This window comes from Anopheles moucheti, chromosome 2 (genome assembly GCF_943734755.1).
Source record: "Anopheles moucheti chromosome 2, idAnoMoucSN_F20_07, whole genome shotgun sequence".
In the NCBI taxonomy this organism is placed as follows: Eukaryota; Metazoa; Arthropoda; class Insecta; order Diptera; family Culicidae; genus Anopheles; species Anopheles moucheti.
The window spans coordinates 34,717,293-34,730,703 of NC_069140.1; the positions used below are offsets into that span (position 1 = coordinate 34,717,293).

General features: G+C 45.3%; 1 protein-coding gene across 1 annotated transcript; it reads right to left on the minus strand.

The window, feature by feature from the left end:
* Positions 1-12,377: 12,377 nt before the first annotated feature.
* Positions 12,378-13,016, minus strand: LOC128309326 (uncharacterized). The gene has a single exon (XM_053045684.1). The coding sequence runs from the start codon at positions 13,014-13,016 to the stop codon at positions 12,378-12,380; it is 639 nt and encodes a 212-aa protein (XP_052901644.1).
* Positions 13,017-13,411: the final 395 nt, after the last annotated feature.

The window sequence follows — 13,411 nt, forward strand, 5'->3', positions numbered from 1 at the left end:
CATGCTCTCCTGGTATCAGGAGCTTGAAAACTGGTCATTTTTGGCGAGTTTTCGATCTCGATTGACACCGAAAAGCATCCTCCTGCGTTGCATGCTTTCCTGGTATCAGGAACTGGAAAAACTGGTCATTTTAGGCGGGTTTTCTGGCTCGATTGACACGGAAAAGCATCCTCCTGTTTTGCATGCTCTCCTGGTATCAGGAGCTTGAAAAACTGGTCATTTTAGGCGGGTTTTCTGTCTCGATTGACACGGAAAAGCATCCTCCTGCGTTGCATGCTCTCCTGGTATCAGGAGCTTGAAAAACTGGTCATTTTTGGCGAGTTTTCGGGCTCGATTGACACCGAAAAAGCATCCTCCTGCGTTGCATGCTCTCCTGGTATCATCAGCTTGAAAAACTGGTCATTTTTGGCGAGTTTTCTGTCTCGATTGACACGGAAAAGCATCCTCCTGCGTTGCATGCTCTCCTGGTATCAGGAGCTTGAAAAACTGGTCATTTTTGGCGAGTTTTCGGGCTCGTTTGACACCGAAAAAGCATCCTCCTGCGTTGCATGCTCTCCTGGTATCAGGAACTGGAAAAACTGGTCATTTTTGGCGAGTTTTCTGTCTCGATTGACACGGAAAAGCATCCTCCTGCGTTGCATGCTCTCCTGGTATCAGGAGCTTGAACAACTGGTCATTTATGGCGAGTTTTCGGGCTCGATTGACACCGAAAAAGCATCCTCCTGCGTTGCATGCTCTCCTGGTATCAGGAGCTTGAACAACTGGTCATTTATGGCGAGTTTTCTGTCTCGATTGACACGGAAAAGCATGCTCCTGCGTTACATGCTCTCCTGGTATCAGGAACTGGAAAAACTGGTCATTTTTGGCGAGTTTTCGATCTCGATTGACACCGAAAAGCATCCTCCTGCGTTGCATGCTTTCCTGGTATCAGGAACTGGAAAAACTGGTCATTTTAGGCGGGTTTTTTGGCTCGATTGACACGGAAAAGCATCCTCCTGTTTTGCATGCTCTCCTGGTATCAGGAGCTTGAAAAACTGGTCATTTTTGGCGGGTTTTCTGGCTCGATTGACACGGAAAAGCATTCTCTTGCGTTGCATGCTCCCCTGGTATCAGGAGCTTGAAAAACTGGTCATTTTTGGCGAGTTTTCTGTCTCGATTGACACGGAAAAGCATGCTCCTGCGTTGCATGCTCTCCTGGTATCAGGAGCTTGAAAAACTGGTCATTTTTGGCGAGTTTTCGGTCTCGATTGACACGGAAAAGCATCCTCCTGTTTTGCATGCTCTCCTGGTATCAGGAGCTTGAAAAATTGGTCATTTTAGGCGGGTTTTCTGTCTCGATTGACACGGAAAAGCATCCTCCTGCGTTGCATGCTCTCCTGGTATCAGGAGCTTGAAAAACTGGTCATTTTTGGCGAGTTTTCGGTCTCGATTGACACGGAAAAGCATCCTCCTGCGTTGCATGCTCTCCTGGTAGCAGCAGCTTGAAAAACTGGTCATTTTTGGCGAGTTTTCTGTCTCGATTGACACGGAAAAAGCATCCTCCTGCGTTGCATGCTCTCCTGGTATCAGGAGCTTGAAAAACTGGTCATTTTTGGCGAGTTTTCGGGCTCGATTGAGACCGAAAAAGCATCCTCCTGCGTTGCATGCTCTCCTGGTATCAGCAGCTTGAAAAACTGGTCATTTTTGGCGAGTTTTCTGTCTCAATTGACACGGAAAAGCATCCTCCTGTGTTGCATGCTCTCCTGGTATCAGGAGCTTGAAAAACTGGTCATTTTAGGCGGGTTTTCTGTCTCGATTGACACGGAAAAGCATCCTCCTGCGTTGCATGCTCTCCTGGTATCAGGAGCTTGAAAAACTGGTCATTTTTGGCGAGTTTTCGGTCTCGATTGACACGGAAAAGCATCCTCCTGCGTTGCATGCTCTCCTGGTATCAGGAGCTTGAAAAACTGGTCATTTTTGGCGAGTTTTCGGGCTCGATTGACACCGAAAAAGCATCCTCCTGTGTTGCATGCTCCCCTGGTATCAGGAGCTTGAAAAACTGGTCATTTTTGGCGAGTTTTCTGTCTCGATTGACACGGAAAAGCATCCTCCTGCGTTGCATGCTCTCCTGGTATCAGGAGCTTGAAAAACTGGTCATTTTTGGCGAGTTTTCGGTCTCGATTGACACGGAAAAGCATCCTCCTGCGTTGCATGCTCTCCTGGTATCAGGAGCTTGAAAAACTGGTCATTTATGGCGAGTTTTCGGGCTCGATTGACACCGAAAAAGCATCCTCCTGCGTTGCATGCTCTCCTGGTATCAGGAACTGGAAAAACTGGTCATTTTTGGCGAGTTTTCTGTCTCGATTGACACCGGAAAAGCATCCTCCTGCGTTGCATGCTCTCCTGGTATCAGGAGCTTGAAAAACTGGTCATTTTTGGCGAGTTTTCTGTCTCGATTGACACGGAAAAGCATCCTCCTGCGTTGCATGCTCTCCTGGTATCAGGAGCTTGAAAAACTGGTCATTTTTGGCGAGTTTTCTGTCTCGATTGACACGGAAAAGCATCCTCCTGCGTTGCATGCTCTCCTGGTATCAGGAGCTTGAAAAACTGGTCATTTTTGGCGAGTTTTCTGTCTCGATTGACACCGAAAAAGCATCCTCCTGCGTTGCATGCTCTCCTGGTATCAGGAACTGGAAAAACTGGTCATTTTTGGCGAGTTTTCTGTCTCGATTGACACGGAAAAGCATCCTCCTGCGTTGCATGCTCTCCTGGTATCAGCAGCTTGAAAAACTGGTCATTTTTGGCGAGTTTTCGGTCTCGATTGACACCGAAAAAGCATCCTCCTGCGTTGCATGCTCTCCTGGTATCAGGAACTGGAAAAAATGGTCATTTTTGGCGAGTTTTCTGTCTCGATTGACACGGAAAAGCATCCTCCTGCGTTGCATGCTCTCCTGGTATCAGGAGCTTGAAAAACTGGTCATTTTTGGCGAGTTTTCGGTCTCGATTGACACCGAAAAAGCATCCTCCTGCGTTGCATGCTCTCCTGGTATCAGGAACTGGAAAAACTGGTCATTTTTGGCCAGTTTTCGGTCTCGATTGACACGGAAAAGCATCCTTCTGCGTTACATGCTCTCCTGGTATCAGGAGCTTGAACAACTGGTCATTTTTGGCGAGTTTTCGGGCTCGATTGACACCGAAAAAGCATCCTCCTGCGTTGCATGCTCTCCTGGTATCAGCAGCTTGAAAAACTGGTCATTTTTGGCGAGTTTTCTGTCTCGATTGACACCGAAAAAGCATCCTCCTGCGTTGCATGCTCTCCTGGTATCAGGAACTGGAAAAACTGGTCATTTTTGGCGAGTTTTCTGTCTCGATTGACACGGAAAAGCATCCTCCTGCGTTGCATGCTCTCCTGGTATCAGGAGCTTGAAAAACTGGTCATTTTTGGCGAGTTTTCTGTCTCGATTGACACGGAAAAGCATCCTCCTGCGTTGCATGCTCTCCTGGTATCAGGAGCTTGAAAAACTGGTCATTTTTGGCGAGTTTTCGGGCTCGATTGACACCGAAAAAGCATCCTCCTGCGTTGCATGCTCTCCTGGTATCAGCAGCTTGAAAAACTGGTCATTTTTGGCGAGTTTTCGGTCTCGATTGACACCGAAAAAGCATCCTCCTGCGTTGCATGCTCTCCTGGTATCAGGAACTGGAAAAACTGGTCATTTTTGGCGAGTTTTCTGTCTCGATTGACACGGAAAAGCATCCTCCTGCGTTGCATGCTCTCCTGGTATCAGGAGCTTGAACAACTGGTCATTTTTGGCGAGTTTTCGGGCTCGATTGACACCGAAAAAGCATCCTCCTGCGTTGCATGCTCTCCTGGTATCAGGAGCTTGAAAAACTGGTCATTTTTGGCCAGTTTTCGGTCTCGATTGACACGGAAAAGCATCCTTCTGCGTTACATGCTCTCCTGGTATCAGCAGCTTGAAAAACTGGTCATTTTTGGCGAGTTTTCGGTCTCGATTGACACCGAAAAAGCATCCTCCTGCGTTGCATGCTCTCCTGGTATCAGGAACTGGAAAAACTGGTCATTTTTGGCGAGTTTTCTGTCTCGATTGACACGGAAAAGCATCCTCCTGCGTTGCATGCTCTCCTGGTATCAGCAGCTTGAAAAACTGGTCATTTTTGGCGAGTTTTCTGTCTCGATTGACACCGAAAAAGCATCCTCCTGCGTTGCATGCTCTCCTGGTATCAGGAACTGGAAAAACTGGTCATTTTTGGCGAGTTTTCTGTCTCGATTGACACGGAAAAGCATCCTCCTGTGTTGCATGCTCTCCTGGTATCAGGAGCTTGAAAAACTGGTCATTTTAGGCGGGTTTTCTGGCTCAATTGACACGGAAAAGCATCCTCCTGCGTTGCATGCTCTCCTGGTATCAGCAGCTTGAAAAACTGGTCATTTTTGGCGAGTTTTCGGTCTCGATTGACACCGAAAAAGCATCTTCCTGCGTTGCATGCTCTTCTGGTATCAGGAACTGGAAAAACAGGTCATTTTTGGCGAGTTTTCTGTCTCGATTGACACGGAAAAGCATCCTCCTGCGTTGCATGCTCTCCTGGTATCAGGAGCTTGAAAAACTGGTCATTTTTGGCGAGTTTTCGGGCTCGATTGAGACCGAAAAAGCATCCTCCTGCGTTGCATGCTCTCCTGGTATCAGGAGCTTGAAAAACTGGTCATTTTTGGCGAGTTTTCTGTCTCGATTGACACGGAAAAGCATCCTCCTGCGTTGCATGCTCTCCTGGTATCAGGAGCTTGAAAAACTGGTCATTTTTGGCGAGTTTTCTGTCTCGATTGACACCGAAAAAGCATCCTCCTGCGTTGCATGCTCTCCTGGTATCAGGAACTGGAAAAACTGGTCATTTTTGGCGAGTTTTCTGTCTCGATTGACACGGAAAAGCATCCTCCTGCGTTGCATGCTCTCCTGGTATCAGGAGCTTGAAAAACTGGTCATTTTTGGCGAGTTTTCGGGCTCGATTGACACCGAAAAAGCATCCTCCTGCGTTGCATGCTCTCCTGGTATCAGCAGCTTGAAAAACTGGTCATTTTTGGCGAGTTTTTTGTCTCGATTGACACGGAAAAGCATCCTCCTGCGTTGCATGCTCTCCTGGTATCAGCAGCTTGAAAAACTGGTCATTTTTGGCAAGTTTTCGGTCTCGATTGACACGGAAAAAGCATCCTCCTGCTCTCCTGGTATCAGGAGCTTGAAAAACTGGTCATTTTTGGCGAGTTTTCTGTCTCGATTGACACGGAAAAGCATGCTCCTGCGTTACATGCTCTCCTGGTATCAGGAGCTTGAAAACTGGTCATTTTTGGCGAGTTTTCGATCTCGATTGACACCGAAAAGCATCCTCCTGCGTTGCATGCTTTCCTGGTATCAGGAACTGGAAAAACTGGTCATTTTAGGCGGGTTTTCTGGCTCGATTGACACGGAAAAGCATCCTCCTGTTTTGCATGCTCTCCTGGTATCAGGAGCTTGAAAAACTGGTCATTTTTGGCGGGTTTTCTGGCTCGATTGACACGGAAAAGCATTCTCTTGCGTTGCATGCTCCCCTGGTATCAGGAGCTTGAAAAACTGGTCATTTTTGGCGGGTTTTCTGGCTCGATTAACACGGAAAAGCATCCTTCTGCGTTACATGCTCTCCTGGTATCAGGAGCTTGAAAAACTGGTCATTTTTGGCGAGTTTTTTGTCTCGATTGACACGGAAAAGCATCCTCCTGCGTTGCATGCTCTCCTGGTATCAGCAGCTTGAAAAACTGGTCATTTTTGGCGAGTTTTCTGTCTCGATTGACACGGAAAAGCATCCTCCTGCGTTGCATGCTCTCCTGGTATCAGGAGCTTGAAAAACTGGTCATTTTTGGCGAGTTTTCGGGCTCGTTTGACACCGAAAAAGCATCCTCCTGCGTTGCATGCTCTCCTGGTATCAGGAACTGGAAAAACTGGTCATTTTTGGCGAGTTTTCTGTCTCGATTGACACGGAAAAGCATCCTCCTGCGTTGCATGCTCTCCTGGTATCAGGAGCTTGAACAACTGGTCATTTATGGCGAGTTTTCGGGCTCGATTGACACCGAAAAAGCATCCTCCTGCGTTGCATGCTCTCCTGGTATCAGGAGCTTGAAAAACTGGTCATTTTTGGCCAGTTTTCGGTCTCGATTAACACGGAAAAGCATCCTTCTGCGTTACATGCTCTCCTGGTATCAGGAGCTTGAACAACTGGTCATTTTAGGCGAGTTTTTTGTCTCGATTGACACGGAAAAGCATCCTCCTGCGTTGCATGCTCTCCTGGTATCAGCAGCTTGAAAAACTGGTCATTTTTGGCAAGTTTTCGGTCTCGATTGACACGGAAAAAGCATCCTCCTGCTCTCCTGGTATCAGGAGCTTGAAAAACTGGTCATTTTTGGCGAGTTTTCTGTCTCGATTGACACGGAAAAGCATGCTCCTGCGTTACATGCTCTCCTGGTATCAGGAGCTTGAAAACTGGTCATTTTTGGCGAGTTTTCGATCTCGATTGACACCGAAAAGCATCCTCCTGCGTTGCATGCTTTCCTGGTATCAGGAACTGGAAAAACTGGTCATTTTAGGCGGGTTTTCTGGCTCGATTGACACGGAAAAGCATCCTCCTGTTTTGCATGCTCTCCTGGTATCAGGAGCTTGAAAAACTGGTCATTTTTGGCGGGTTTTCTGGCTCGATTGACACGGAAAAGCATTCTCTTGCGTTGCATGCTCCCCTGGTATCAGGAGCTTGAAAAACTGGTCATTTTTGGCGAGTTTTCTGTCTCGATTGACACGGAAAAGCATCCTCCTGCGTTGGATGCTCTCCTGGTATCAGAACTTGACAAACTGGTCACTTTTGGTGAGTTCTCTGTCTCGATCAACACGGAAAAACGCATCCTCCTGCGTTGAATGCGCTCCGGGTATCAGAGCTTGACAAACTGGTCATTTTTGGTGAGTTTTCTGTCTCGATCCACACGGAAAAACGCATCCTCCTGCGTTGGATGCGCTCCGGGTATCAGAGCTTGACAATCTGGTCAGTTTTGGTGAGTTCTCTGTATCGGTCAACACGGAAAAAGCATCCTCCTGCGTTGGATGCTCTCATGGTACCAGAGCTAGACAAACTGGTCATTTTTGGTGAGTTCTCTGTCTCGGTCAACACGGAAAAAGCATCCTCCTTCGTTGGATGCTCTCATGGTATCAGAGCTTAACAAACTGGTCACTTTTGGCGAGTTCTCTGTCTCGATCAACACGGAAAAAGCATCCTCCTGCGTTGGATGCTCTCCTGGTATCAGAGCTTGAAAAACTGGTCATGTTTGGTGAGTTCTCTGTCTCGATCAACACGGAAAAAGCATCCTCCTGCGTTGGATGCTCTCCTGGTATCAGTGCTTGACGAACATTACCCATGCGCTAATCGTCTACTTAAAAAACTTAAGAAGCTCGTTATAAGTTTACCTTACATGATACCTTGGCAATTCGATGTAATCTATTAAGAATAAGAATTCATATATAAATTATTTATCAGTACTATCAGCACCAGCAACCTTTCTTTTGCGTAGTTGTCTTCTCTTCATTCTCATTATTTATTCATCTTTTTGACTTTTTTTCTAAAACACGGATTTCAAGGTTCTAAAAAAATGACAAAAGTATAAGTACATTTGTTGGTAAAGTAGATTTAGTGAATAATTTTCAGTTGAACGAAGCTGGGAGTATATAGAACTTATATAGCTCTAGTACTTACATACGCCTGTGAGACATGGACTTTCAAACTGATACGAAACCCTCTTAGCCGCGTTCGAGTGGAAGATGCTCGATGGAAGGTTTTTTGGCCTCGTATTTTTGGAAGGACAATGGAGCCGCTACAATGATGAGCTCTATGGGCTCAGGCACTCCGGTGGGCTTGTCACATCATGAGAATGACACCGGACGACCCTATCCAAAAAGCTGTTTTAGGTCGTCAGACAGAGGAGGCTTGGTAGGCTCAAAATAAGATAGAGGGATGCCGTTGATGTTTCCAACAGACAGATCGGGATTATGGATTGGCTAACGACGGCGCTCGACCGTAGGTGGTTTAGAGGACCCTTGCAAGAGGCCAAGACCACGAAGCGCCGGAAAACTCAAAACACAATCATTAATTTAGATTGTCAATAAAAAATTGCATTGATAAGCATCGTAAAATTCAGCACGATCAATCATTTTAGGTGGTATGCTGAATTCAAACACCGATCACGATGTTGCACGTTCTAGTTGGCAAAAGATATTCATTGTACCGTAAATGAGCTTCCGAACACTAAATGATATCGAATAATTAACTGATGATTGATTAAAAATTGATGAATTGTATGAAGTTCTATAGGGTAGTAGATAACTTGGATGCATCATTCTGAGTCTGTTTAGAGCTCTTGCTTGCTTGCTATGTGACAATGGGTGCAAACCGGATCCATTACAACACACAGGATTCCAAAATCACCATCTGGGTAGACACCAGAAGTTCTCAATGAATAAGTATCAGAAGATACCAAGCGAAATGACCTATAAACAAACAACAAGTAAAAAGATAACATGGAATTTGTATAAAAATCCCTTAAATAATTTAATTTTTTATACATGGACTGTGAAGCTGGAATCTTAGTGTCATCTTATTGTATGTTACGTAACAAAAAGTTCCCGTTCAAGAAATAGAAAACATTAATAAGTTGAATTAAAAAGGGTTTACGGGGCAGCATGATGGTGTATTGGTAGCGCAGCCGGTCTGCACAAGACAGGACCACGGGAAAAAATCGTTTGGACCACCAAACCTCCGTACGCAGCACTGACTATCCTAAGGGTAAATAAAGTAAAAAAAAACTATAAATGGTAGGCTTCAACATCCTAAGGATATCGTGCCGATAAAGAAGAAGGAGTTTGAGTACACTGCCGACTTCTCTTGCGTAGTCATGTAACCGGGCCGAAATAGCTAGTCAAATAGAAACAAATGTTTTATATAACCAAGGAAGATATTTTAGATCAATTTTTTACCTTTTCAATTAAATTTTTGTGCTATAAATGAACTCTGCTGCTAAATTTCCAAAAATCGCACAATCGGCACAAATTGTTTGGGGCCCCCAACACGGCGAGGCCCTAGGCGACCGCCTACTCCGCCTACCGTTTGATCCGCCGCTGGTAAGGAATCCTTTTCGACGATGGCCTCGGTTCACCCTCTGACTGTTGTAACGGAAACGAAGAATGTATGCTACTAATCGTGTTAAAGCCGAATACGACGATTGCAAACTGAATATAGGACTGCTGTCCTTTGACTGAACAGTCAATACTGCAACTCGTTCTTCCAATTGTTCTGCTGTGAAACTTTCATTTGGGACAGTAGTTCGTGATGTCCATTGGATGTGCTCACTCAACCATTTTGGGCCATGCCACCAGACCTCGTTGTTCTTCAAATCACAAGGTAACATGCCTCTGGATATAATATCCGCTGGATTTTCTTCTCCTGACACATGAAACCACTGAATCTTGTCAGTGATATGTTGGATCTCAGAAACCCTGTTTGCAATGAAGGGTTTCCATCGGGAAGGGTTACCAGCGATCCAGTACAGGACAACTGTCGAATCTACCCAGAATACACAATTCATTTCGCGTTTTTTGCTTGACTTGACTTTTTGCCACAGATGACTTAACAGTAAGGCAGCAGACAGCTCTAGTCTTGGTAACGTTACTCTTCTTTGTTTCTTGCCATTTTCGATAGGTGCAACCTTTGATTTTGCACTTAGCAGCTCTACTGTGATGCTTCCGTCTGTCGAAATAGTGCGTATGTAAATACAAGCACCATATGCCTTTTCAAATGCGTCGCTGAAACCATGCACTTCTACGATATCTGCTTCGTTTGCAACTACTCGACGTGGAACCACAATTTCTTCTATATCTGCCATGCTTCGTTTAAACTGCATCCATTTATCTTGTAGCACCTCCTCCAATGGGTCATCCCAATTAACCCTTCTTTCCCAAAGCACTTGCAAAAAACATTTGGCTATAACGATGACTGGTCCGATTAATCCCAAAGGATCGTATAAGCGTGCTGCATCTGATACAACAGTCCGTTTACTGATTTGTTCTTCATTATTCCATTTTGGGATACAAAATGTAAGCATATCTTGGGCAGGTGTCCACTTTAGTCCAAGCGTTTTGATAGATTTGTGGGGATCGATCACAAGCTCCGAACCCATTTCTCGAAGTTCGGGTGAAAGCGTATTTAATATATGTGCTGAATTAGAAGCCCATTTTCTCAGATGAAATCCCAGATGAAATAGTTCTCTGCATACACGCTCTCCTTGATCGACCGTATCCACCCCGCTTATCATATCATCCATATAAAAATCTGCCGCTAGTATCTTTGACGCTACTGGATGCGACAATTTGTTCTCGTTGGCAAGTGTTTGTAGGCATTTTGTGGCTAGGTATGGAGCTGACGCTGTTCCATATGTTACTGTTTTTAGTTGAAATTCCCTAATTCCGCTTTCGTCATTTCCCCACAGAATGCGTTGGAGTGGGCGGTCTGCTTCTCTTATCCAAATCTGCCTATACATTTTCTCAATATCGGCTGTTAATGCGTATCTTGGGAAGCGAAAACGCATTATGATACTGATCAGATCATCTTGGATGACTGGGCCTACTAATAAAGCTTCATTTAACGAAACTCCTGAATCCGTACTACAGGAGGCATCAAAAACAACCCTTAGTTTGGTCGTTAGGCTATCGGGCTTTATAACGCAATGGTGTGGCATATAATACACCTGTACATCACGTATTGGTTCGTGACTAATTTCCTCCATGTGGCCTAGCTTTAGATATTCGTTTAGAAATTCCTCGTATTGCATCTTTAGTTCAGGATTGGCTTGCAGACGACGATTCAGCGAGTGGAGTCGTCGTTTCGATATTTCGTATGATCTACCTATCTTTTTTATCTTATCCCCGTTTTTAGGCAACACAACTATAAATCTTCCATCTGATCCGCGAGTGGTTGTACTTTCGAAAATCGCTTCACATTCTGATTCTTCAGGGGATAACATATTCGAAGTCTGACACGTTTCTATCTCCCAAAACTTGCAAAGTTGTTCGTCTAACGAATCCGCAACGTATGTTACATTTACAAGGCTTTGTTGTACGCAACTACTTTCTATCGACGCCTTTCCGGATACTACCCAACCGAATAGCGTTTGATGTAGCATCAAGCTACTATCCTCTGAATGAAGCCTCACTAACCCGTCCAACAGTATTTCGTTATATACCTCTCTGCCGAGAAGCATATCTATCGGGCCAACTTCTCCACAAATCGGGTCAGCCAGTCTAATGTTCTGTGGCAATTTCCAATGTTGCGTATCAACCTTAGCAGCTGGAAGGTTCCACATTATCTCCGATAGAACGTGCAACCTTAAAGGAAATTGAACATTAGTGCACTGTGACTGAATTGTTACATTTACCGAATGTGATGAAGGCTGGCAGCTCCTGCCCACTGCTCCAATCGACAAGTCCTCCCGTTGCCTTTGAGCTCGTAATCCTTGCACTACTCGCTCGGTGATCAGGTTGACTTGCGCACCGCCGTCCAATAATGCTCGTGCTATCATCTTGTTGCCATTCGATGTGATGACGGTTACCAGGATGGTTGGCAGCAAAATCGTTGTTGAAGGTGCCGGTTGGCTCTCAGTCGGTGTGAACATAACGGCGTTAGAAGGTTCGCCGACATGTACCATCGAAGATCTCGTTGAGTCACTTGCAATTGCGATTTCCGGAACATTGGCTTCAGGAGCACGTTGCTGGTCAGTCGGTGACCTGTGCAGCATAGTGTGATGTTTAAGCTTGCACACCCGACACACACTAGAAGTACAGTCTCTCACGCGAGGATCTGACGCCAAGCAGTTCAAACAAAGTCCTTTCTTTTTCGCCATGTCGAATCGTTGGTTCACTGTCAGGTTTCGAAACGTGTTGCACTTGAAGAAAGAGTGGCTTTCTTGTTTGCAGAACATGCATTTTTTATCTAGCACATTAACTGATGCACACGCTTGCTTCATTTTGTTTCGGCCATGGTATGTGTGTGCGTGTGGTAGAGGCTGCTCTTTAGTTTAAGTGTTCCTTTAAAAACTGCACAAGTTCTTTATATTCGGCAATTTCTGCACTTCGATGATGCGTTTTCCATTCTTTTCGGGTGTTCGCATCCAATTTTTCGCATAACATGTGTGCTAGAAGCACACTCCAGCCATTTGTAAGAATCCCAATCTTTTCCACCATTTTGATGGTCCGTTCGAAGCTGTCTATCAAAACGGTGAGTGCTTCGAAGCATTCGCTTTTTGACGGTGCAATGGCGAACATTTCGTTCAGCTAGCGACGCACTAACACCTTTTTGTTTTCGTAGCGATCTTTTAACAGCTCCCAAGCCACACTATAATTCGCCGCTGTAGTTTCTACTGCGTCGATCAGCTGCGCTGCTTCCTTAGTTACCACGCGCTTTAGATACATCAACTTGTCTACATCAGACAATTTCGGATGCCCGTCGATCATACTAACGAACGAGTCCCGAAACGTTGGCCACGTTTCCCAGGCACCATTGAAACTAGGCATAGGAATCTCAGGTAACCGCACCTTGGATCGGGAGTTCGACACTCCTGGCTGCTGCGTTTCGGTGTTGGACGCACACAGATCTGCTCCGCATCTTTTTATAAGTATCGATATATCACATCGACGCCGGTCAAACTCCTCATACCGTTTCTCTTCTGCTTCCCACTGCGCAGCATCCACTGTCTCTGGCAACGACGCGTGCTTCGTATCGAACGCGGACACTATCACACTTAATCGTTCCGTCCATTCCTCTACATATGAAGAATCCGTATCTCTAGCGGCTTGGATAGCGTTCTTTAGCGAATCTAATCTACGCATTAAATGTGCTTGACCCCGTTGGATCACATTCGTTACCGAGTCTTTTGGGCTCGATGAAGCTTGCACTCCAGAGAATTCCGACATTTCTGGGTTCGACATTTTTTATTTTCAACAAAGAACGGTAAAAACTACCAGTTTACGTAACTATCCGGCTTTAGGGATATCCGGTTCGAAGGACCAAATTTTATGTACGCGAAATTAGCTTTAAAAAACAGGTGTTCACCGTTTGGCTTTCCGATTTCTACTGACTTTATTCATACGCATACATTGCGCTTTGCGGGTTGCTAAAATTCTAACGTCTATGGCCTATGCTTCAATCCTTAACAGATGCTTTTTCCGTGTCAATCGAGACAGAAAACTCGCCAAAAATGACCAGTTTTTCAAGCTCCTGATACCAGGAGAGCATCCAACGCAGGAGGATGCTTTTTCCGTGTCAATCGAGCCAGAAAACTCGCCAAAAATGACCAGTTTTTCAAGCT